Source organism: Carcharodon carcharias, chromosome 7 (genome assembly GCF_017639515.1).
Source record: "Carcharodon carcharias isolate sCarCar2 chromosome 7, sCarCar2.pri, whole genome shotgun sequence".
NCBI classification, from domain to species: Eukaryota; Metazoa; Chordata; class Chondrichthyes; order Lamniformes; family Lamnidae; genus Carcharodon; species Carcharodon carcharias.
The window spans coordinates 190,579,943-190,606,074 of NC_054473.1; the positions used below are offsets into that span (position 1 = coordinate 190,579,943).

General features: G+C 48.4%; 1 protein-coding gene across 1 annotated transcript in view; it reads left to right on the forward strand.

Annotated features, from left to right (window-relative positions):
* The window catches only part of rhpn2 (rhophilin, Rho GTPase binding protein 2), a 58,389-nt gene that overhangs the window by 15,180 nt on the left and 17,077 nt on the right, over positions 1–26,132 (forward strand). The window contains exons 2-7 of the mRNA XM_041192395.1: positions 4,306–4,421; positions 16,257–16,385; positions 18,967–19,042; positions 20,297–20,374; positions 21,738–21,862; positions 22,752–22,918. Coding sequence (XP_041048329.1) covers positions 4,306–4,421; positions 16,257–16,385; positions 18,967–19,042; positions 20,297–20,374; positions 21,738–21,862; positions 22,752–22,918 — 691 coding nt within the window. The remainder of the gene's footprint in view (positions 1–4,305; positions 4,422–16,256; positions 16,386–18,966; positions 19,043–20,296; positions 20,375–21,737; positions 21,863–22,751; positions 22,919–26,132) is intronic.

Here is a 26,132-nt window from a genome sequence, read left to right on the forward strand (position 1 = left end):
CTTCAATGGCAGGTTCAATGTTCACATCGCTGGGATGGAACCTGTCAGCATTTTTCCGCTCTTGTTCCCCATGTGTTGAGGGTGTGGTATTGTAGATGGTGTCCCGAAGTATGTTCCATTTTGTTTCTGGCACTCTGTGTGGGAATGCCAGAGTGCCTGTTTAATCCAGTTGAGGGTATGTTGGTTTTTATTGGGTAGCCCTTATGGCTGATGTTGATACGGGGACAGCATTTGTGCTTTGAATGAAAAATCTTCAAGGGTTACATCCCCACATGAGTGCAGGCCAGGGAGGGATCTGTATCACAGTCAGCGCTGTGGTAGCTGTGTGTGTCGGGAATCCTGTTCAGAGTCACGTCAGGTGATGCTCAGATCCGGCTGGCGCTAATGACCCAATCTTGGATGTCTCCGGGATGCCTTGTGCCATGGTTTGTTCTGTAAGACGGTGTTAGTTACACAAAGCTCATGGTAGCTCGTGGCTGCTGTCTCGATGATGCTACCTTCCAAAACTGTGCTTCTGACATGTTTTCCTTTTTCCTGAATCAAGGATACCCCCACCCACCTCCACTGTGGTTGACAGGGCCCTCAACCCATGTCTGACCAATCTCCAGCACCTCTGACCTCACGCCTTCCGCTCCCTCCCAGAACCACGATAGGACCCCTCTTTTCCACATTTTTCACCCCACCAGCCTCTGCATTCGAAGGATTATCTTCCGCCAACTCCAGCATGATGCCACCATCAAACACATCTTCCCCTCACCACCCCCCCTGTCAGCATTCCATAGGGACCATTCCCTCCGGGACACGCTGGTCCACTCCTCCATCACCCCCAACTCCTCATCCCCTTCCCATGGCACCTTCCCATACAATCGCAGAAGGTGTAACACCTGCCCCTTTACCTCCTCCCTCCTCATTGTCCAAGGCCCCCAAACACTCCTTTCAGGTGAAGCAGCGCTTCACTTGCACCTTCATCAATTTGATCTACTGCATTCGTTGCTCCCATTGTGGTCTCCTGTACATTGCAGAGACCAAATGCAGACTGGGTGACCGCTTTGCGGAACACCTTCGCTCAGTCCACAGGCATGACCCAGACCTTCCTGTCACTTGCCAATTCAACACTCCACCCTGCTCTCATGCTCACATGTCTGTCCTTGGCCCACTGCAATGTTCCAGTGAAGCTCAACGCAAACTGGAGGAACAACACCTCATCTTCCGATTAGGCACTTTACAGCCTTCCGGACTTGACATTTGAGTTCAACAACTTCTGACCATGAACTCTCTCCTCCATCTTTACCCCTGTTTAAAATCCATTTAAAAATTTTTTAAACTTATTTTTATCCTTTTTCTCCACCCCCCACCCCAAAAAGGGACATCTGTCACTTGTTTTTATGTTGTGCTTTCACCAAGAACAGACCGTTGTTCTGCTATTAACATATTCTGCTATCTTACCTTTATGCCACTATCAGCAGCTTCTTCAGTCTTTGACACTACCATTAACACTCTCTTTGTCTTGTGTCCATCTTTATCAAATTGCTCCTGAGCTCACATCGACCCGACCTTCTATTTTGCTCCACCTGCTCCATCCCCTCTTAAACAGTATAAAATCCATCATATTTCTGCTTCTCTTTAGCTCTGAAGAAGAATCCTACTGATTCAACATTAACTCTGTTTCTCTCTCCATAAATGCTGCCAGATCTGCTGAGTATTTCCAGTATTTTGTTTTTATCTCAATTAGTCTCTGTCCATTCTTGTTTATTTTTCCCAGGCCACGATATCTAAGGCAGGAGCGTTTTATGGTCCGCACCCACTCTTGCCAACTATCTTCAGCTGCTTCATCAATGACCTCCCTTCCATCTTACAGTCAGAAGTGGGGATGTTCGCTGATGATTGACAATGTTCAGCACCATTTGTGACTCCTCAGATACTGAAGCAGTCTATGTCCAAATGCAGCAAGACCTGGACAATATCCAGGCTTGTGCTGACAGGTGGCAATTAACGTCCACGCCACACCAGTTAATGACCATCTCCAAGAGAGAATCTAACCATTGCCCCTTAACATTCAATAGCATTACCATCACTGAATCCCCCACTGTCAACATCCTGGGGCTTACCATTGACCAGAAACTGAACTGGACTAGCCATATAAATAATGTGCTAGTAATCACCTCCTGACTCCCCAAAGCATGTCTGCTATCTACAAGGCACAAGTCAGGAGTGTGATGGAATACTCCCCACTTATCAGGATGAGTGCAGCTCCAACAACACTCAAGAAGCTCGACACCATCCAGGACAAAGCAGTCTGCTTGATTGGCACCACATCCACAAACATTCACTCCCTCCACCACCGATGCACATCCCATGACTGAAATAAAAAAACACAGCCTTGTGTTAAAATCCCCCAATAGGTAAAGATGTTCTGACTCAGGGATTCTGCTGAAAGCAGCGTCAAACTCCTCACAGAACTGGTCTTTCACCTCTCTGCTGGAGCACAGATACTCATGAGATTAACTGACCCTGTTTGACAGGTGGATGGAGAGAACACCTGAACCATTTGTGTGGGGTTCGATTATCGAGTAGCGGGTTCCTTACAGCGAAGCCTACACCTTGCTCACACATTCCTCTGAACTCTTTCCTCTGCCAGATGAACGGGTAATGTTTTACTCCGAGTGGGAGCCTGGTCTCTTGTTGGGCAGCCCTGTCAATGTACAGCCATGTTGATCACGGTTGTCTTGCTTGGGTTATTGACCAGCTGCAAGTCGTCTGTAAACCCCGTGCACATAGTCGTGATGTTCCAGTTTGTCAATCAAAGAGTTGGGGTTGCCTTTCATTTTGTTTGTTTTATTTATTTGCCCGGGTACGATGGATTCTGTCCGCTTTTTGATAAGTGACTCAAAGCTGCAAACACCCATTGAAGCAGATGGACTGTGGCAGGTCAGCACCTCACTACTCGGGGGCTGCCGGACTTGAGGCTGGCAATGGCTGACCATTGGGACACGATGCTCCCTCTCACCATGGGAGACAGCCCGAAGTACCCGTTCTCTACACCAATCGAGTTGGGCTGTAACTGCTGTCTCCCGTGTTGTGATAAAGTTCTGCAGTGAAACTGGAGTGTCCTCCAGGGCAAAATTAATGCAGACTCTGGGCTGCCCAGACGTCAGGGACCCCTCTTGACCTCTCTGCTTGAGCGCAAAGGGATGCAAAGCGTCACGCTTGGCACCGGCCCGGTTCCAGGAGTTGCCGGAAAGATGAGGAATTGAGACATCGGTCCCGCTTTGGGCTCCACTCCAGATTTTAGGTCAGGGTTTTACTCCCTCAGTCTTCAACCCTCCCCAGGTATCCACAAGGCAGTGGAGCTATTCACCCACAGCTGGGAGGTTGGTACATGTGCTAGCGCCTGTCCACATGCCAGTGGGCCCACACACGGCGTGTCTGGGGCCAAACCTCCCCCAAGTTCCTCTGAAGCTTTAGCCCGAGGCCTCAAGGGACCTGGTTTCCGTGAGTCGCCATGAGGAGGTGTAACTGAGGACTGATGGAGAGATTGTGTACTGACAGGGAGAGACATACACATCTGGCTGAAGACTTGATGATGGAGAGACTGTGTACTGACAGGGAGAGACTTACACATCTGGCTGATTTTCACATTGCTGTGAGCCAGTGGTGGGGGCTGAAAACGAGAAGCACAGAAAAGTGGAAAGCGTGTTAACCCTCTTCGCCCACACACTGGACAAATCACATCCACCTGTTGGATATGCCAGATACAGCTATTCGATAATGATCACATAAGCAAGTGTGTGATTTTGCTGCTGTGTTTCATACATTATGTCAGTGACCACTCCTTTGACTGCTTCACTGGCTCTGACAGACTGTAGGAGGTCCTGAGGGTATGAAAGGTTCTTTAGACAAAAGAGTCTTTTTGCCTCTTGGAGCCAGTACCGATGCAATGGGTTGAATGGCCTGTGCTGCTGATTTTATCTGGTGATAGGGGCTGTACCGTTTGTTGTTCTCCAATTTGCTTTGTCCCCTCACTTGAACTCTTTACTCTCCTGGGCGGAAATTGCTCATTTTCGTTTCTAAGATGGTTGAACTCACTGTGCCTTTCAGGCAGAGGTCACTGTGCCCTGACAGGTGACTTGGACCCATTCAGTAATGTGTGTGTGTGTGTGTGAGATTGTGGGTGTCTGGGGGAGGGAGAGAGGGATACAGCAGACATTGTTATTCTCCAGCTTCGCTCATTGTGAGCCACCTACCCCCTCTCCTCTTCCCCACCTCGGCTCCCATCCTCACTGACAATCTTTTTTTTTTCTTCAGGGATGTAACCCATATGCCCAGACAGGTCGCAGCAAATTGCAGAGCCAGAGAGTGACCCTCAACCAGCAGATTATTAAAGCAATGCGGCTGCGAGCTGGAGCAGAAAACTTACTGCGGTAAGCCCAGTTAGTGTATGATCTCTGTCCCTCTCTCTCTCTGTCTCTTACTCTCTGTCTCCATCCCTCTCCCTCTCTCTATGTCCCTCTCTGTCCCTCACTCTGTCCCTCTGTCCCTCTGTCTCTCTGTCCCTCTGTCTCTTTCTCTCTGTCCCTCTCTCTCTCTCGTACACTGGCTCTGTCCCTCTCTCTCTCTCTCTCTCTCTCGCACACTGGCTCTGTCCCTCTCTGTCCCTCTCTCGCACACTGGCTCTGTCCCTCTCTCTCTCTCTCTCTCTCTCTCTCGCACACTGGCTCTGTCCCTCTCTCTCTCTCTCTCTCTCTCTCGCACACTGGCTCTGTCCCTCTCTGTCCCTCTCTCGCACACTGGCTCTGTCCCTCTCTCTCTCTCTCTCTCTCTCGCACACTGGCTCTGTCCCTCTCTGTCCCTCTCTCGCACACTGGCTCTGTCCCTCTCTCGCACACTGGCTCTGTCTCTCTCTCTCTCTCTCTCTCTCTCTCTCGCACACTGGCTCTGTCCCTCTCTCTCTCTCTCTCTCGCACACTGGCTCTGTCCCTCTCTCTCTGTCCCTCTCTCTCTCTCTCTCTCTCTCTCGCACACTGGCTCTGTCCCTCTCTCTCTGTCCCTCTCTCTCTCTCTCTCTCTCTCGCACACTGGCTCTGTCCCTCTCTGTCCCTCTCTCGCACACTGGCTCTGTCCCTCTCTCTCTCTCTCTCTCGCACACTGGCTCTGTCCCTCTCTGTCCCTCTCTCGCACACTGGCTCTGTCCCTCTCTCTCTGTCCCTCTCTCTCTCTCTCTCTCTCTCGCACACTGGCTCTGTCTCTCTCTCTCTCTCTCTCTCTCTCTCGCACACTGGCTCTGTCCCTCTCTGTCCCTCTCTCGCACACTGGCTCTGTCCCTCTCTCTCTGTCCCTCTCTCTCTCTCTCTCTCTCTCGCACACTGGCTCTGTCCCTCTCTGTCCCTCTCTCGCACACTGGCTCTGTCCCTCTCTCTCTGTCCCTCTCTCTCTGTCCCTCTCTCTCTGTCCCTCTCTCTCTGTCCCTCTCTCTCTCTCTCTCTCGCACACTGGCTCTGTCCCTCTCTCTCTGTCCCTCTCTCTCTCTCTCTCTCGCACACTGGCTCTGTCCCTCTCTCTCTGTCCCTCTCTCTCTCTCTCTCTCTCTCGCACACTGGCTCTGTCCCTCTCTGTCCCTCTCTCGCACACTGGCTCTGTCCCTCTCTCTCTGTCCCTCTCTCTCTGTCCCTCTCTCTCTGTCCCTCTCTGTCCCTCTCTCGCACACTGGCTCTGTCCCTCTCTCTCTGTCCCTCTCTCTCTGTCCCTCTCTCTCTGTCCCTCTCTCTCTGTCCCTCTCTCTCTGTCCCTCTCTCTCTGTCCCTCTCTCTCTCTCTCTCTCTCTCGCACACTGGCTCTGTCCCTCTCTGTCCCTCTCTCGCACACTGGCTCTGTCTCTCTCTCTCTGTCTCTCTCTCTCTGTCCCTCTCTCTCTGTCCCTCTCTCTCTGTCCCTCTCTCTCTCTCGCACACTGGCTCTGTCCCTCTCTCTCTGTCCCTCTCTCTCTGTCCCTCTCTCTCTGTCCCTCTCTCTCTGTCCCTCTCTCTCTCTCTCTCTCGCACACTGGCTCTGTCCCTCTCTCTCTGTCCCTCTCTCTCTGTCCCTCTCTCTCTCTCTCTCTCTCTCGCACACTGGCTCTGTCCCTCTCTGTCCCTCTCTCGCACACTGGCTCTGTCCCTCTCTCTCTGTCCCTCTCTCTCTCTCTCTCTCTCTCGCACACTGGCTCTGTCTCTCTCTCTCTCTCTCTCTCTCTCTCGCTCACTGGCTCTGTCCCTCTCTGTCCCTCTCTCGCACACTGGCTCTGTCCCTCTCTCTCTGTCCCTCTCTCTCTGTCCCTCTCTCTCTGTCCCTCTCTCTCTGTCCCTCTCTCTCTGTCCCTCTCTCTCTCTCTCTCTCGCACACTGGCTCTGTCCCTCTCTCTCTGTCCCTCTCTCTCTGTCCCTCTCTCTCTGTCCCTCTCTCTCTCTCTCTCTCTCTCGCACACTGGCTCTGTCCCTCTCTGTCCCTCTCTCGCACACTGGCTCTGTCCCTCTCTCTCTGTCCCTCTCTCTCTCTCTCTCTCTCTCGCACACTGGCTCTGTCTCTCTCTCTCTCTCTCTCTCTCTCTCGCACACTGGCTCTGTCCCTCTCTGTCCCTCTCTCGCACACTGGCTCTGTCCCTCTCTCTCTGTCCCTCTCTCTCTCTCTCTCTCTCTCGCACACTGGCTCTGTCTCTCTCTCTCTCTCTCTCGCACACTGGCTCTGTCCCTCTCTGTCCCTCTCTCGCACACTGGCTCTGTCCCTCTCTCTCTGTCCCTCTCTCTCTGTCCCTCTCTCTCTGTCCCTCTCTCTCTGTCCCTCTCTCTCTGTCCCTCTCTCTCTCTCTCTGTCCCTCTCTCTCTGTCCCTCTCTCTCTGTCCCTCTCTCTCTGTCCCTCTCTCTCTGTCCCTCTCTCTCTCTCTCTGTCCCTCTCTCTCTGTCCCTCTCTCTCTGTCCCTCTCTCTCTGTCCCTCTCTCTCTGTCCCTCTCTCTCTCTGTCCCTCTCTCTCTCTGTCCCTCTCTCTCTCTGTCCCTCTCTCTCTGTCCCTCTCTCTCTCTGTCCCTCTCTCTCTCTGTCCCTCTCTCTCTCTGTCCCTCTCTCTCTCTGTCCCTCTCTCTCTCTGTCCCTCTCTCTCTGTCCCTCTCTCTCTGTCCCTCTCTCTCTGTCCCTCTCTCTCTCTCTCTCTCTCTCTCTCTGTCCCTCTCTCTCTGTCCCTCTCTCTCTCTGTCCCTCTCTCTCTGTCCCTCTCTCTCTGTCCCTCTCTCTCTGTCCCTCTCTCTCTGTCTCTCTCTCTCTCTCTGTCCCTCTCTCTCTGTCCCTCTCTCTCTGTCCCTCTCTCTCTGTCCCTCTCTCTCTGTCCCTCTCTCTCTGTCCCTCTCTCTCTGTCCCTCTCTCTCTCTCTCTCTCTCTCGCACACTGGCTCTGTCCCTCTCTGTCCCTCTCTCGCACACTGGCTCTGTCCCTCTCTCTCTGTCCCTCTCTCTCTGTCCCTCTCTCTCTGTCCCTCTCTGTCCCTCTCTCGCACACTGGCTCTGTCCCTCTCTCTCTCTCTCTCTCTCTCTCTGTCCCTCTCTCTCTGTCCCTCTCTCTCTGTCCCTCTCTCTCTGTCCCTCTCTCTCTGTCCCTCTCTCTCTGTCCCTCTCTCTCTGTCCCTCTCTCTCTGTCCCTCTCTCTCTGTCCCTCTCTCTCTGTCCCTCTCTCTCTGTCTCTCTCTCTCTGTCCCTCTCTCTCTGTCTCTCTCGCTCTCTCTTGCACTCTCTCTTTGTCTCACTCTGATTCAGAAGTGGTTTTATCTTAGCCCAGGGAGTGATCCTTCCTGCAACGCTCCAAAACATTGAGTTCTGCCTGATTCAGTCAGTGCCCATCCAAGCCCACGGTATCTGTCCAGTGATGTTCTGTTCTTTCATTTCAAAGAGGTGCAGAGTTTGTGCTCACAATGAGAACACTCGGTTCCCGAGCTGCACACTCTGTCCCATTGTGCATCTGGCTCTAGCTCAAACATGGTGAATGTTCTTTAGCTGCTGCAACCTCACTCTGTGGCTGCACTGTGCCAACGAGTAGCAGGAAGGCAGCAAATGTCAACCTATAAATCTCTGGATAGCAGAGACAATGTCCCTTAAAGCTGCTCTCCAGAATAGAGTGGGGCTCTTGCAGTCAGTTCCTTGCATTACAATCCCTTTCTCATCTCCTATTCTACCAGCAGCGATTGGCTACAGTTCCACCAGTACCATCCCCCCCACCCCAACACCTCCCTTGCTCTAGAATCACATCGCATTGTTTCTTGGTCACTCTCAATGCCTGCAAGATATTCCGTCCGCTGTAACCCTTTGAGTGTAAAAGTTCCCCCTGAATTCAGGTTCCGACCTTGTGCCATCCAGGATTTGAACCTTTCACCACAGTCAGCTCTTTGTCGGAGTGAAAACAAAATACTGCTGGAAATCTGAAATACAAACATGAAATGCTGAATGTGACCCTTCTTCAGAACTCTCTTGGAGAAGGGTCACACAGACTGCAAACGTTAGCTCTCTTTCTCTCTCCGCAGATGCTGCCAGATCTGCTGAGTTTTTCCAGCATTTTCTGTTTTTGTTACTAGATCAATACCTGGAATGGGCAGATTGACTTATGAGGAAAGGTTAGACAGGCTAGGCTTGTATCCACTGGAGTTTAGAAGAGTAAGAGGTGACCTGAATGAAACATATCAGATCTGGAGGGGACAAGGGGCCGCCCATTTAGGACAGAGATGGGGTGAGATGGGGTGAGATATTCTGAAGCTCAGAGCAGAAGCCTGAAGCTGCTTTCACTCCCCTGGTCCCTGTCAGTTGGGAATCAGATGATTTGGTGGCGTTGATCAGGGTGGGCTGTTGTTTCATGGTGAAATCGTGGGAATTGAGAATGAAAAGGAGGTTTCCTGATGACTGAGTAACTAATTGTACCTTTAGCTTACACAGGATCACATAAACTATGTGGCACAGGAACAGGCCATTCAGTCCAACCAATCCGTGCTGGTTTTTATGCTCTACTCGAGCCCCCCCTGCCACCTTTTCTCAATTAAATCAATCACTATAACTTTCTATTCACTTCTCTCTCATATGCTCACCAGCCTCCCCTTAAACCATCTATACTATTCACTTTAACCAAACTGTGAACAGCAGTGACCCAGCACTGATCCTTATGGAAACACCACTTCCCATCTTCTGCCAGTCGAATGCCCAAGCTCTCTGACCTCAACCAGCAGAGGGAGGCCCCCTGCAGTCAGCCTCAGTAGCCCCAGGTTAGAGAGAGGGGTAATCAGCTAGGGTTCCTGCTGCTGATCACTGTCCAGTGAATCCTGATGACGGATGTTAGGTGTGATGCCCCTGCAGTTTAATAGCCAGCCCACACTCTGTCTCACCTCGTGCATGAAGAAAAGCCGCTTGTGAGCCTCCAGACATGGGCCAGGATTTTACAGCCCCACTGTGGCGTATCTCCACCACCCCCCCGCTGCCCCCCAACACCACCAGCAGATGCAGCAAGCAATTTTAATTTCCATTCAGTTTGGTGTTCGGTGGGACTGTGATATCCTGCCAGGTGGGAGGGTTATAACATCCTGGCCATGGGCTGGTGCCAATAGGCAAATGAATGCAGCTTTGGAACTGAGTGCACACCTGGGAGTTTGGTGAGTGGGGGAGTTCTATGATGAGGGGAAGGAGGTGTTCCTTTCCTTTTGCTTTTTCTAACTTTTTCATCCTGTAGGAATAGAGGATACAAGTAACCTTCCAGAAATAGCTGTAAATGAGGAAAATGAAGGCAGGAAGGAACTCAATAAAATTATAATCACCAGGGAAGTGGAACTGAGCAAACAATTGGAACTGTGGGCTGACAAGTCCCCAGGTCCTGAAGGACTTCATCCTAGGATCTTAAAAGAAATGGTTGGTGAGATAGTTGATGCTTTTTTAAAATTTTCCAAAATTCACCAGATTCAGGGAAGGTGCTGAGATTGGAAAATAGCAAATGTAACTCCTTTGTTCAAAAAGGGAGGGAGCAGGAATCTACAGGCCAGTTAGTTTAACATCTGTCATAGGGAAAATGTTAGAAGTTATTGTTAAAGATGGTCTAGCAGGGCAATTAGAAAAATCCAAAATAATCGGGCAGAGACGACATAGCCACATCAAAGATTTTTGTGGAAAGTAAAAGCTCATGGTGTAGGGGTAACACATTGGCATGGATAGAGGATTGGCTGGCTAACAGGGAGCAGAGAGTTGGCGTAAATGGGTCATTTTCTGGTTGGCAGGATGTGATGAGTGATGTGTCACAGGGATCAGTGCTGGGTCCTCAACTCTTTACAATTTATATAAATGATTTGGATGAAGGGGCCAAAGGAATGGTTGCTAAATTTGCTAATGACACAAAGATAGGTAGGAAAGTAAGTTGTGAAGAGGACACAAGGAGGGTACAAAAGGATACAGATAGATTAAGTGAATGAATGGGCAAAGACCCGGCAAATGAAGTATAATGTGGGAAAGTGGGAAATTGTTCATTTTGGCAGGAAGAATGGTGAGAGAATGCAGAGCTCTGAGATGCAGAGGGATCTGGGTGCCCTAGTGCATGAATCGCAAAAGGCAAATCGCAATATGCAGGTACAGCAAGTATTTAGGAAAGCTAATAGAATGTTATTGGTTATTGCGAGGGGAATTGAATACAAAAGTTGGGAGGTTATGCTTCAGTTATACAGAGCATTGGTGAGACCACATCCTGGAGCACTGTGTACAGTATTGGTCACAGAATCACAGTGCAGAAGAGGCCCTTCGGCCCACTGAGTCTGCACTGACACGTGAGAAACATTTGACCTACCTACCTAATCCCATTTACCAGCACTTGGCCCATAGCCTTGAATGTTATGACGTGCCAAGTGCTCATCCAGGTACTTTTTAAAGGATGTGAGGCAACCCGTCTCCACCACCCTCCCAAGCAGCGCATTCCAGACCGTCACCACCCTCTGGGTAAAAAGGTTTTTCCTCACATCCCCCCTAAACCTCCTGCCCCTCACCTTGAACTTATGTCCCCTTGTGACTGACCCTTCAACTAAGGGGAACAGCTGCTCCCTATCCACCCTGTCCATGCCCCTCATAATCTTGTACATCTCGATCAGGTCGCCCCTCAGTCTTCTCTGCTCCAGCAAAAACAACCCAAGTCTATCCAACCTCTCTTCATAACTTAAATGTTTCATCCAAGGCAACATCCTGGTGAATCTCCTCTGCACCCCCTCCAGTGCAATCACATTCTTCCTATAATGTGATGACCAGAACTGCACACTGTACTCCAGCTGTGGCCTCACCAAGGTTCTATACAACTCCAACATGACCTCCCTACTTTTGTAATCTATGCCTCGATTGATAAAGGTAAGTGTCCCATGTGCCTTTTTCACCACCCCACTAACATGCCCCTCTGCCTTCAGAGATCTATGGACACACACGCCAACGTCCCTTTGTTCCTCAGAACTTCCTAGTGTCATGCCGTTCATTGAATACTTCCTTGTCAAATTACTCCTTCCAAAGTGCATCACCTCACACTTTTTAGAGTTAAATTCCATCTGCCACTTATCTGCCCATTTGACCATCCCGTCTATATCTTCCTGTAGCCCAAGACACTCAACCTCACTGTTAACCACCCGGCCAATCTTTGTGTCATCCACAAACTTACTAATCCTACCCCCCACATAGTCATCTATATCATTTATATAAATGATAAATAATAGAGGACCCAGCACAGATCCCTGTGGTATGCCCACTGGACACTGGCTTCCAGTCAATGAAGCATCCTTCTGTCATCACCCTCTGCCTCCTACAACTAAGCCAATTTTGAATCCACCTTATCAAATTACCCTGTATCCCATGTGCATTTGCCTTCTTTATAAGTCTCCCATGTGGGACCTTGTCAAAGGCTTTGCTGAAATCCATATAAACTACATCAACTGCACTACCCTCATCTACACACCTGGTCATCTCCTCAAAACATTCAATCACATTTGTTAGGTATGACCTCCCTCTGACAAAGCCATGCTGACTATCCCTGATCAAACCTTGCCTCTCCAAGTGGAGATAGATTCTCTCCTTCAGAATTTTCTCCAATAGTTTCCCTACCACTGACGTGAGACTCACTGGCCTGTAGTTCCCTGGCTTATCTCTACAGCCTTTCTTAAATAGCGGAACCACATTAGCTGTTCTCTAGTCCTCTGTCACCTACCCCGTGGCCAGAGAGGAATTAAAAATTGAGGTCACAGCCCCTGCAATTTCCTCCCTTGCCTCCCTCAGCAGTCTGGGACACAAATCATCCAGACCTGGAGATTTGTCCACTTTTAAGCCTGCCAACGCCTCCAATACCTTGTCACTCCCTATATCAATTTGCTTAAGAACCTCGCAGTCTCTCTCCCCGAGTTCCATACCTTCATCCTCATTCTCTTGGGTGAAGACGGATGTGAAGTATTCATTCAACACTCTAGCAATGTCCTCTGGCTCCAGCCACAGATTGCCCCCTTGGTCCCTTATGGTCACCTTATTTAAGGAAGGGTGTAAATACATTGGAAGCAGTTCTGAGAAGGTTTACCAGACTAATACCAGGAATGGGCGGGTTGTTTTATGAGGAAAGGTTGGACAGGCCGGGCTTGTATCTTTGTGGGGAGGCAGAGGCATAGTGTTATTGTCACTGACTAGTATTCCAGAGACCCAGGGTAATGCTCTGGGGACCTGGGATCAAATCCCACCATGACAGATGGTGGAATTTGAATTCAATTAAAAATCTGAAGTTAATGGGGAAATCTGCAGACCTTACCTGGTCTGGCCTACATGTGACTCCAGATCCACAGCAATATGGTTGACTCTTAAATGCCCTTTGAACAAGGGTGATTAGGGATGAGCAATAAATGCTGGCCCAGCCAGTGATGCCCATACACCTTGAATGAATAAAAACAAACACTGCTGGAGTTTAGAAGAGTAAGAGGCAACTTGATTGAAACATATAAGATCCTGAGGGGGTTTGACAGGGTGGATGAAGGAAGGATGTTTCCCTTGTGGGAGAGACTAGGACTAGGAGCCACTGTTTAAAAATAAGGGGTCACCCATTTAAGACAGAGTTGAGGAGAAATTTTTTCTGAGTGTCATGAGTCTTTGGAACTCTTTTCCTCAAAAGGAGGTGGAAGCAGAGTCTTTGAATATCTGTAAGGCAGAGGGTGGATAGAGTCTTGATAAACAAGGGGGTGAAAGGTTATCGGGGGTAGGCAGGAATGTGGAGTTGAGGTTACAATCAGATCAGCCGTGATCTTATTGAATGGTGGAGCAGGCTCGAGGGGCCGAGTGGCCTTCTCCTGCTCCTGATGCATATGTTTGTATGTGTTCATATCTGCTCAGGCTATCAGTCTCTGGGATTGTGTCTGCTTGATGTTTAACTTGCTGCTCTGGTTTAGCAACGTTGTGTTTCGATCTGGGAGGGGCTGTATGTGCACCACACAGTCTCATTTAAAACTCGTTCTCCTTTCTGCTGGGGTATTGTTCGTAATTTCATTACCCACCTTTCTCTTTCCAATTCCCCTCCAGCGCCCATAGATTTTTGGGGGTTTTTTAAAAGCTCCTCACCATGAAGTCCTTGTCCAGCTCTGTGACTCTCCAGGCACAGCTGGTCTCCGCAGACTCCTTTCTTCAATCCCAGGGATCCTGCGATCACCCCTAAGCCCCTCACCCACTCCTGGGTTTAACAAAACCCTTGACCAGTACAGCAAGCGCAGGGCTGCAGGACCTCTGCTGATTATTTCTCCTTCAGTTCCCAGTCACACCCATTGGGAACATACTGATGCTGCCCAGTCACACTTCATACAGACTAGGGATAAATCTGCAACACTCCCTGTGGTGTCAGTTGTAGCTCAGTGAGTGGTGTTATCTCCTCTGAGTCAGAAGGTTTTGTATCCAGGACCCACTCCAAAGATATACACACAAAATTCCAGGCTGACTCTCCCACTGCAGTAGTAAGGGAATGCTGCACTGTCAGAGGTACCATGGCTGGCATTTTCCAGTCCTGTCTGGCGCGGGACTGGAAATTCCCGCCCGAAATCAACAGACCTTTGGCCGGTCCGTCAAATTTTCTGTCCAGCCCGCAGCGATTCCCACTACACGCGGGACTGGAAAATCCCGGCTCCTAGTTCAGGTGAGATGTTAAACTAAGATTTCATTTCCCTGTCAATCCTATCAAACTATTAGAAGAACAGGAGTGTTCTCCCTGGTGTAATGGTCAATTTCATTCCTAACTCTTTATCTATCATTGAAAACAGATGATCTGGTCATTATCAGAGTGATGTGGAGGTTTACTGTGTGCAGATTAGCTGCTGCACCTCCTACACTGCAGAGATAATCACGCTCCAGCAGTCATTCACTGACTAGTGAGCACTTTGGGAGGTGAAAGAGCCTTAAGAAAAGTAAGTTTTTCTTTGTATCCCATACAGGACCTGATATTCTACATCCCAGACTATTCATCAAATATAGCTTGTTACATGTCCTGATTGGAAATGCAAAAAGAGATAAATACATGGCTTTGTTATCTCGAGACTCGACTATTCCAACACACTCTAGCTAGTTTCCCACATTCTACCTTCTGTAAATTTGAAATCACCCAAAACTCTGCTGCCAGTCTCTTAACTCACGCCAAGCCCTGTTGCCCTATCACCTCTGCGCTCACTGACATACACTGGCTCCCAGTCAAACAACATCATGATTTTAAAATCCTCATCCCTGTTTTCAAACCTCTCCATGGTCTCACCTCTTCCTATCTCTGTAATCTCCTCCAGCCCATAACCCTCCGATATCTCTGTACTTCTCTAATTCTGACCTTTTGTGCAATCCTGGTTTTAATCACTCCAGCACTGGCGATGATGCCTTCAGTTGTCTGGGCCCCAAGCTCTGGAATTTCCTCTCTACACCTCTGTCTCTCTTCCTCATTTTCCTTCTTTAAGACACTCAAAGCCTACCTCTGTGACCAAGCTCCTTAAGTGACGCAGTGTCACACTTTGTTCTATAATGTTCCTGTGAAGCACTTTGGGGCATTTTGGTGCGTTAAAGACACAGGTGTAGTGTCTCAAACCCTGGGACCGAGGCCCTGCCAGAGTTCGGGTTGAGTGGTTCAGGTAAACCGAGTTGGGTGGGATCAAAGGTCATCAGCGGTGAATGGGATAACTGATCCAACGCCACACCAGCCAATACAGCGCCTAGCCCAATTGTCCAGGTGAGTTTTTTTTATGTGCCATGCATCCATTTTAAAAATGCCCGGTGATAGGACAGCTGGGTTTGAGACACTATATTGTACGATATAAATATAAGTTGTTGAATGTCTGGAGTTTTAGGGGAGTGTATGATGAGCAAGTGATATGGGTTTGAGCAGAGATCTTGCTGCTGATCAGATGGAAGTTATATGCTGCAGAACGTGTTTTGTTACTGTGGTATGACTGTGATGTAGGTAGGAAGGTGGGAGGGGGTGTGCTGAGGGGCAGCACTTGCTTTGAATTCACTCCACACAGTAACTCAGAGGCTTCAATCTCCCTCCTGATTCCTCCCTGAAATCGGGGAGAAAGTTTTCTCTGTGGTGGGTCCTTGAACACGGTGAAGAGTTTACACCTGTTAAAGCCTATTGCCCAGTTTCCCGGGAGAGTTCTTGGAGCAGTGATCAGGATTACTCTTTCCTGTTCACTTAGTCCAGCAATGTTGCTGCAAAAGCCATTTCGAAGCTGCTGAAACGCACTCACTGAGACCAAAGCTGTGCCCTGCTACTTGGCTGTGTCACATGCTGTCATGTGTCATGCTCGATTGGCAGCATGTTAACGTGTTTGACCTTGTCGAAAGTTCAGCAGTAAATGAGATGCTGAAATTGTGGAGAGGCCAGTCCAAAGTGCAAACTATGGAGACCGTTTGAGTCCCATAACCAGCAAAGGCACAGTCAGGAATTGGAGAGAGAAGGAACAGACACATGTGTGCTTATGCTTTCAGTGTTACAACTGGGTTATGGGGAGATTTGGGGAGCTGTGGGTGACCGTGGTGTAGATGTTTCTGGTTACTTTGGATTTTCTTTGGCAGGAGTGTGTTGACACTCACTCACAGGTGAAGTGTGCTTTCTGGATGGGGTACAGAGGGTTTGGAACCTGTATCCCAGTGAGTGATGGGGAAGCTGGGCCCAGGTAGAGAGTGAGATGTCTGTAGATATACCTGGAGCAGGCTGAGAGCTTGACTTGTGGGTCTTTGTCTTACAGGGCGACTGACAACAGCAAAGTCCGCGATATGGTGATGCTGGAACTGAGCTTTGTCAACTCCAACTTGCAGCTGTTGAAGGAGGAGCTGGAAGGGTTAAACGGCTCTGTTGAAGTTTATCAGAATGAAAAGTGAGTTCCAAACCATTCAAAAACCTCGGGTTAAAGCATTTGTTATAAAGTGATCCCTGCTGGTGGTTGCTGCTGTTCTCTCAGTGACCCTTTCCCCCTTTCCATTTGGGACTCCATTTCATGTTGCTGGCTGGCCTGTCTGCTTGTGGGGGTTGGTGGAGGGGGGGGAGAGAGAGAGGGGGGTGGTCCTGGTGGGCTGAGCCAGGAGATCCTGGGGGGGCTGCTGAGCTGGAGCAGGGGGCAATGTTGGTGGTGGTGGTGGTCCTGGTGGGATGGGGTTCCTGGTGCTGTGCAGGTGGGGGTGGGATGGGGTTCCTGGGAGGCTGAGTTAGGAGGCAGGGTCCTGGGGGATTGCGGGTCAGAGGCCCTGGGGGCTGAGCCGGAGGGGGTGGGAGTGAGGGGATACCCCGATTAAGACCGACAGCTGTCTATGTGACCAGCTTTGATTCTCGGGTTTATCGATCTGTTGTTAAGACTGAAACAGATCATTCGAGCCATTCTCCCTCACCTATTCCAGTTTCCCCAGATTCCCTTTTCCTTTTCCCATCTCTCCAGCCTGATCCTGAAGGTTCACAGTTTCTCTGTCATCTCAGGCTACGAATTCCAGGCTGCAAATCTGATGGGTACATCCCACAGTGTAAATGCCATGGCTTCAACACCCTGTGGGCAAGCTGCTTCTGCTCTCTACGTCTTTTACAGTTCGCCTTGTACTTATGTTCCTCAGCTACTGGAGCCTGAATGTGGACCCTGCCCCAGTGTTACCCTGTGCCCCAGTGTTACCCTCTGCCCCATTAACCAACTAGGAAAGCCCCATTTATTAGTGCTCAGGCCCCGATCTCTTTAACTTGCTGCTTGTTCTCTCCTATCCTGATGATGCTGCCTTTCACTGGGGTTATGGGTGTCGGGGGCTGAGTGCCCTTTGGGGCCTCACTCCAGGGAGACGTTCTCGATCTGTGGACAATGTTCCCTCTAATTTCTATCTGCTGCGTTTGGCTGGCTTGTTGCAGTGTGTGGTCCCTTTAAGATTAACACTGGGTCATTTATCATAAAAGAAACATTGCTGGTGCATGGCCTGTTTGTTCCCTGCTCATTCCCAGTTTAGAGGGAAGATTGTGAATCTAAAAAAATTGGTGAGCTATTCAACAACGGGGGTTTCACAGCTGCTCACTCTTCAAAGGGAGGTTCAGTGATTAATATGGGCCTCAGCAGGTTCTCCCTCCTTAACCCAGGCGCTAATTGTGGTGTCTGTTTTTATTCTTTCATGGGATGTGGGTGTCGCTGACTAGCCCAGCATTTATTACCCATCCCTAATTGCCCTTGAGAAGGTGGCGGTGAAGCAGCTGCCACTATTCTTTGTCACAGTGGTTTGGTATGACTGAGTGACTTGCTCGGCCATTTTAGAGGGCGTTCAAGAGTCAGCCACATTGCTGTGGGTCTGGAGTCACATGTAGGCCAGACCAGGTAAGGATGGCAGATTTCCTTCCCTAAAGGACATTAGTGACTCAGATGGGTTTTCACAACAATCCAATAGTTGATGCTAGTTTTTAATTCTAGGTTTCATGAATTAAATTTTAAATTCCCCAGTTGCCGTGGTCTGAGCTCCTATCTCTGGATTATTAACCCAGTAACATAAGTGCTGTGTTACTGAATTAACCTGACTCCATCGGGAACAGTATAACTCCAAGCTGGGCTAAAGCTGGCAAGTCCTTCCTCACCAGTAGGCATGGGTTGGCAAAAGGGAGGTGGGGAGAGGGCAAGGAAAAGGAGGAGGTGGGGAGGGAGAAGGTTGGGGGAGGGAAAGGAATGGGTGGGTGGGGAAAGGAAAGCTTATAAGTGACATCAATTCAAGCAAGGCATTGAATAGGGAATGAATGCAGACTGAGACCTGGTGTGGAGAGGTCCTTTCAGTCAGTACTATGAACAAAGGCAGTCTATGTGCAGTCTCCCTGGCACCTCGAGTGGAATGTACTGGCTGGACTCCTGGTCCATTCAGTGTAACTCAACCTTGTTCAAATGCAGTGAGATAATGTGATAAAAACCCGCATTGTGTCTCTGATCTCACCAGCTCCGTCTAGATTTCCCTTGTTGCTGCGGACAAAGATTTTCTATTTCTTTGTTACTCTCTCTCTCTCTCTCTCTCTCTCTCTCTTTCTATCGCTGGGGTCCCTGCAGCCAATTCTGTCTCCTTCATTCTTTTAAGTAAAGTTCTGCCCTCACTTCTGATTCTGCAGCTTTAACCCATTAAATTCTGTCACTAGATCCAGGGAAATGAAAGCTACTCAATCCCTATAATCCATTATGGATCTCGTATTGGTTTGTATTTTAATTTGCCTCCCTCACAGACCACACTGATCGTTTTTTTTTTCTCTATTGAGATGATTTGACCATAGGGGTCATTGCTCTTTCTAAACTTTGCTGTGGGATTTGCAGTGTTAACTCTGCTCACTTTGGGACATCCAGCTGGGATATGAGACGTTTTGGGATTTGAGTCAGGATTTGGTTGCTGTTGACTGTACAATATGGACGGTTTTGTAAACTCACTCTCAAGCCTGACTGACGATTTTCCTGACGTTTTTTGCAGGGATGCGCTCTGCTTTCCCCTCATCCCACTGGGACTGAAAGAAACAAAGGAAGTTGATTTTGTGACACCCATCAAGGTAAGGCTGGAGTGGCTTTGGCTATCAAGGGCACAGTTCCTGTGCAACAAACTTATTGAATTTAATTTCATATCAAAACTTGAAATAAGATCCTGCATTTCTTTAGCGCCTTTTACCATCTCAGGACATCCCAAAGTAGCTGATGTATAGACTTTGCTATTGTGTAGGGAATATGGCAGCCAGTGTGCACACTGCAAGATCCCACAAACAATATCATCTGAGCCTTTTTTTTTAAGTAACTTTGAGTGGTAACTGTTGGCCGAGAGAGAACTCGCTGCTGTGGGATCGTTCATGCCCATCTGAGGACGCAGACCTGGCCTTGGTTTAATCTGAACAGCCGCTCCCAGACAATGCAGCACCTCAAAGCCTGATTGCTTGGTCAGTCTTTTAAACCTGAATTGATAATTGGCTGGGAAACTGCTAGTCACTGAAAATGTGTGCGTGGTGGGAGCAAAGTAGGAAGAATCGATGTTGTTTTCTCAAAATGAAATTTGTTTAAAATTAAATGAGAACAGGAGACTAAATGAGGATGATTGGGAATGGGGGAAGCGTTTTTAGTTGCTGGTTAATATTATCCAGTAAGAATACTTCTTTGTTAATGCTCCTGTGAAGCACTCTGGGTTGTTTGTCTATGTTAAAGGCGCTAGATGAATGCAGGTGGTGGATGTTGTGAGCAGCTGTGTTGTTACTGTTGTCTGTCACGTGAATCCAGTGTAAATGCTGGGCCTTGGGAGACTGGCCTCTCCCTGTTTGAGTTAGAATACCTATGGTGCTTCTCTGCGATGTGCCCAGAACTGCTGCTCCTGTTAACAGATGAAGATTCTTGGGGGTTGTGTGAGTGAACAACCAAGAGAAGATTTCCTTTTTAAGGAACATTAAAATGTCAATCTGCTGCTCACCGTGTGGATCACACAGCTTTAGTGATGAGCTGTTGCCCAAGGCTGATCTTACTGGGAGGGCAGGGGCTGGGGGGAGGGCCATTTCTGTCACAGGTTAGAGATTTGTATATGATCAGTTGTTACCATGGAGATTATTGCTTACTGATAGAAAAGCATTCCAATATCGCCTGAATGCCAAGGAAATGTGATCATGGCCGGGACTGAGGAGTTAGTAACCTTCAGCAAGTCTCTAGTAACTTGTGTTCTTCCAAATGTGTTTGTTTTTTTTTTATTTAGACCCACATGAGTTTCATTGCCTCTTAGCTCTCCAGTGCAGCCTCTAGATGCTTTAGGGTTCTCCTCTTTTTTTCCACAGGATTTCATTCAGGAACACTACAGCGAGGACCCAGCAGAATATGAAGATAAGATCCTGGATGTGATGGACATGCGGCAGGTGAGCTTTCCGACAGAGACCGCATTGCATTGGGTGTCCCGTGTACAGGTGAGGCCCGAGGTCTCCATCCAGTGTCAGACTGTGTTCTGTTACACGTGCACATGTCTCCCCTACCCCTCCTGAAGGAGCAGTCTATCACTGGAGCACCAGGCTGCTCATGTGCTGGAAACAATGAGTTATTTTCTCCAAAACAGTAGTCTCCATGCAAAAAGGTCAAATTCATAAGAAATAGGAGTAGGCCATTCAGCCCCTCTAGCCTGCTCCGTCATTCAATAAGATCATGACTGACCCGATTGTGACCTCAACTCCACATTCCTGTCTGGCCCCATAGCCCTCGCTGATTAAAAACCTAACTCGGCCTTGAATATGTTCAATGACTCAGCCTCCACTGCTCTCTGGGGAAGGGAATTCCAAAAACTAATGATTCTCTGAGAGAAGAAACTCTTCCTCACCTCCAACTTAAATGGGAGATACTTTATTTTTAAATTGTGCCCCATAGTTCTAGGTTCCCCCACGAGGGCAAACATCCTCTCAGCATCCAGCCCCCAACACCCCCCCCCCACCACCCGCCAAGCTCAGAACCTTACATGTTTTAATAAGATTACCTCCCATTCCTCTAAAATCCAATGAGTAAAGGTCCAATCTGCTGAACCTTTCCTCATAAGACAACCTCTTCATCCCAGGAATCAGCCAAGTGAACCTCCTCTGAACTGCTTCCAATGCAAGTATATCCCTCCTTAAGTAAGGAGACCAAAACTGTACGCAGTACTCCAGGTCTGGTCACACCATTGTCCAGTACAGCTGTAGCAATACTTCCCTATTTTTATATTTCATTCCTCTTGCAATGGATAGCTCTATCAGAGCTAGCACAGGCATGATGGGCTGAATGACCTCCTACTGTGCTGTAAGATTGACATGGAGAAGATGTGAAACCAGAAGTAGCATCCACAAAAATGTGATAATCCTAATAATTCAATGGGGAATTCAGGAGAAACTTCTTTACCCAGAGAGTGGTGAGAATGTGGAACTTGCTCCCACAGGGAGTGGTTGAGGTGAATAGTATAGAGACATTTAAGAGGAAGCTGGATAAACAGACGATGGGAGAAAATAATAGAAGAAAATGTTGATTGTGTGAGATGAAGTAGGATGCGAGGAGGCTTGTGTGGAGCATGAATGCTGGCACAGACTGGTTGGGCTGAATTGTCTGCTGTATCTTCTACCAGTCTAAATTGCCCTGGTGACATTTGAATGTTCCCTCTTGGGTGACCAGTCGAGTACAGGCCACTTTCCACAACAGGAATCTTCTCTGTGCAGCTTTGCCCTCTGTGTTGACCTATGATTGAGATCTGTCCCCTCTTTACAGGCTGTCCGGACTCCAAGCCGAAACGGGTTGGGTGTTGAGCTGCTGATGTCCTACTACAATCAGCTCAACTTCATGGAGAATCGGTTCTTCCAACTGAACCGACACCTGGGGCTTTTCTTCACCTGGTGAGGAATCTCTCTCTCTCTCTCTCTCTCTCTCTCCCACTCCCCTCCCCCATTCCCAGTTCTGTCACCAGACTGTCTATTAGTCTCAAACCTGTCTTTCCAGCTCGGAGTTGTTGTTTCATTTATGGTAATCAGCGTGTTCAACAAATTTGGGCTGTTTTTGAATCACTTTCAACTTGAGTCGACAGGTTGTAAATTTAAATCCAGTCCAGTCCTATACAAAAACACAAAATGTAGTCCAAGGCTCCCGGTGCATTACTGAGGGAGCACTGCACTGTCAGAGGGTCACCACTGAGGGAGCACTGCGCTGTCGGAGGGTCAGTACTGAGGGAGCGCTGTGCTGTCGCAGGGTCAGTACTGAGGGAGCGCTGTGCTGTCGGAGGGCAGTACTGAGGGAGCGCTGCGCTGTCGGAGGGTCAGTACTGAGGGAGTGCTGCACTGTCGGAGGGTCAGTACAGAGGGAGTGCTGCACTGTCGGAGGGTCAGTACTGAGGGAGCACTGCCTTGTCAGAGGGCAGTACTGAGGGAGTGCTGCGCTGTCGGAGGGTCAGTACTGAGGGAGTGCTGCAGTGTTGAGGTGTTATCTTTAGAATGAGACATTAAACTGAGACTCCATCTGCTTCCTTGGGTGTGATAGTAACTAGTAGAAAATCAGGGGAATTCTCACTGGTGCCGTGGCCTGTATTCATCCCTCAAACAGAAACTACTCCACTTGCCTCTGCTGTGTGCACATTGGCAGCTACATTTGCCTGAAACCCTACATGTCAACGCCCCCTATTATGAGATGATGTTGAGATATGAGAAGATTTGTATAAATACATTTCCCTTTTCAAAGCTTTTGATTCCTTCCTTTGAACTCTGACTGTGGTTTGACTGTTGTCATTACTAGGTATGACTCCTTCACTGGCGTGCCTGTGTGCCAACAACATCTGTCTCTGGAGAAAGCCAGCATTCTCTTCAATATTGGAGCACTTTACACCCAGATGGGCACCCGGAGTGATCGCAGGACCCAAGCTGGACTTGAAAGTGCCATCGATGCTTTCCAGAAAGCAGCAGGTCAGCATCCAGACTGTCTAAATGACATTACTTCCCTTGTTCAGTAGCTTTTCCACTAGCCAACTTCTATTTCACCTCCCTCCCTGGACCCCCTACCACCCAACTCAGCCCATTCTACAGATGTTGCGTTTGCATAAGCTGTGGAATTGGTGACTGGTTGTCCAGTCTATCCCATGTGGACACCAGCACAGGATGTCCATGATCTTCTGGAACCTGCTCATCATTAGCCCCTTCAAAGTCATGTTAAAACTGTCAGCTTGTCACAGCAATCTGTACATGTGCAGGTGGAATTGGTGCTATTCAGCAGGGTAAGGATCACTCACTGTGTTACTGTACAGAGTCACTGTATTCAGGGTTAGGGTCACTCACTGTCACTGTACAGAGTCACTGTTTATTCAGGGTAAGGATCACTCACTGTGTAACTGTGCAGAGTCACTGTTTATTCAGGGTTAGGGTCACTCACTGTGTCACTGTAGAGTCACTGTTTATTAAGGATGAGGATCACTCACTGTGTCATTGTACAGAGTCACTGTTTATTCAGGGTTAGGGTCACTCACTGTGTTACTGTACAGAGTCACTGTTTATTCAGGGTTAGGGTCACTCACTGTGTAACTGTACAGAGTCACTGTTTATTCAGGGTAAGGATCGCTCACTGTGTCACTGTACAGTGTCATTGTTTATTCAGGGTAAGGATCACTCACTGTGTAACTGTGCAGAGTCACTGTTTATTCAGGGTTAGGGTCACTCACTGTGTCACTGTACAGAGTCACTGTTTATTCAGGGTTAGGGTCACTCACTGTGTCACTGTACAGAGTCACTGTTTATTAAGGATGAGGATCACTCACTGTGTCACTGTACAGAGTCACTGTTTATTCAGGGTTAGGGTCACTCACTGTGTAACTGTACAGAGTCACTGTTTATTCAGGGTAAGGATCGCTCACTGTGTCACTGTACAGTGTCATTGTTTATTCAGGGTAAGGATCACTCACTGTGTAACTGTACAGTGTCATTGTTTATTCAGGGTAAGGATCACTCACTGTGTCACTGTACAGAGTCACTGTTTATTCAGGGTGAGGATCACTCACTGTGTCACTGTACAGAGTCACTGTTTATTCAGGGTGAGGATCACTCACTGTGTCACTGTACAGAGTCACTGTTTATTCAGGGTGAGGATCACTCACTGTCACTGTGCAGAGTCACTGTTTATTCAGGGTAAGGATCACTCACTGTGTAACTGTACAGAGTCACTGTTTATTCAGGGTAAGGATCACTCACTGTGTAACTGTACAGAGTCACTGTTTATTCAGCAGGGTAAGGATCACTCACTGTGTAACTGTACAGAGTCAGTGTTTATTCAGGGTAAGGATCACTCACTGTGTAACTGTACAGAGTCACTGTTTATTCAGGGTAAGGATCATTCACTGTGTAACTGTACAGAGTCACTGTTTATTCAGGGTAAGGATCACTCACTGTGTCACTGTACAGAGTCAGTGTTTATTCAGGGTAAGGATCACTCACTGTGTCACTGTACAGAGTCACTGTTTATTCAGGGTAAGGATCACTCACTGTGTCACTGTACAGAGTCACTGTTTATTCAGGGTAAGGATCACTCACTGTGTAACTGTACAGATTCACTGTTTATTCAGCAGGGTAAGGGTCACTCACTGTGTAACTGTACAGAGTCACTGTTTATTCAGGGTGAGGATCACTCACTGTGTCACTGGACAGTGTCATTGTTTATTCAGGGTAAGGATCACTCACTGTGTCACTGGACAGTGTCATTGTTTATTCAGGGTAAGGATCGCTCACTGTGTCACTGGACAGTGTCATTGTTTATTCAGGGTAAGGATCACTCACTGTGTAACTGTACAGATTCACTGTTTATTCAGCAGGGTAAGGATCACTCACTGTGTAACTGTACAGATTCACTGTTTATTCAGCAGGGTAAGGATCACTCACTGTGTAACTGTACAGAGTCAGTGTTTATTCAGCAGGGTAAGGATCACTCGTTACGTCACTGTACAGAGCCAATGTTCAACAGGATTATGACTCTGTGTATAGTTACTGGTTGCTAAACTGTTTTGTACTGGAAGTGCCTCACCTACACACAGTATTTCAAAGCTCCCTGATCTTCCAGCTCTGGTACTGAGTCAAATGGAGCTTGAGACAGCTCCTTCAGGAGAGGAGGGATATTGGCTTTTCCTGTGTGATGGCGAGAGGAGGGGTACTGGTTCTCTTGAGCGGGGGAGGAGTCAGGGTACCTGTGCTAGCTGGAGGGGGGAGGAGGAGATTTTACTGACTCTCTCACAGAGTATCAAATTCAGCTGCTCACCCTGATCCACCAACAAACTGTTCCTCCTACACCGCTGGAATAAGGATTATCCCAGCCAGCTCTGTGTTTGTTTGGGGACAGAGGGATGTTTGCTTTTAACGTGAATTATGAGGCAGCTGTGTGTAGCACCTGAAGCAGGAGATGTTCAGACAACACAAGTGACCTCACATCTGGAGTCCCTGTACACACCGTATGCCGGAGGCTCAGAGCAGGGGTCTTGTCCGGGACCCCAGCTCTGGACCATCCACTGAGCTCTGATAGGAAGTCTGCAGATTGAGGTTATCTGGGTGATGTCTCTTATTGTGTATCTACATGCTCTGTATTAACATACAAACAAGGGAAAGACATTCGGCCCCTTGAGCAAGTTGCAGCATTCAGTTAGATTTCAGCTGATCTGTATCTTAACACCATTGACTCAGCTTGATTCCATAATCCTGAATTCCTTTGCCTAACAAGTCTACATGTATCTCAGTGTGTGTGTGGGGGGGGGCGCGGGGGCGGTGCGGGTGGAAGAGAGTTCCAGATCCCACCACCCTCTGTGTAAAGTGCTTTCTGACATTGTCACTGAACAGCCTGGCCCTAATTTTAAGATTATGGGCCTGACTTTAACTCTGTCTAAGTGAATGGATTTTTGATTGAGTTAAAATTGGGGCCTATGTTCCTTTTGTTCAGGACTCCCTCATTCAGAGGAAATAGTTTTCTCTCTCTCTCATCAAATTCCTTATTCATCTGAATCCTGAAGGAGAGTCATACGGACTCGAAACATTAACTCTGTTTCTCTCTCCACAGATGCTGTCAGACCTGCTGAGTTTTTCCGGCATTTTCTGTTTTTATTTCAGAGTTCCAGCATCTGCAGTATTTTGCTTTTATCTTTATTCATCT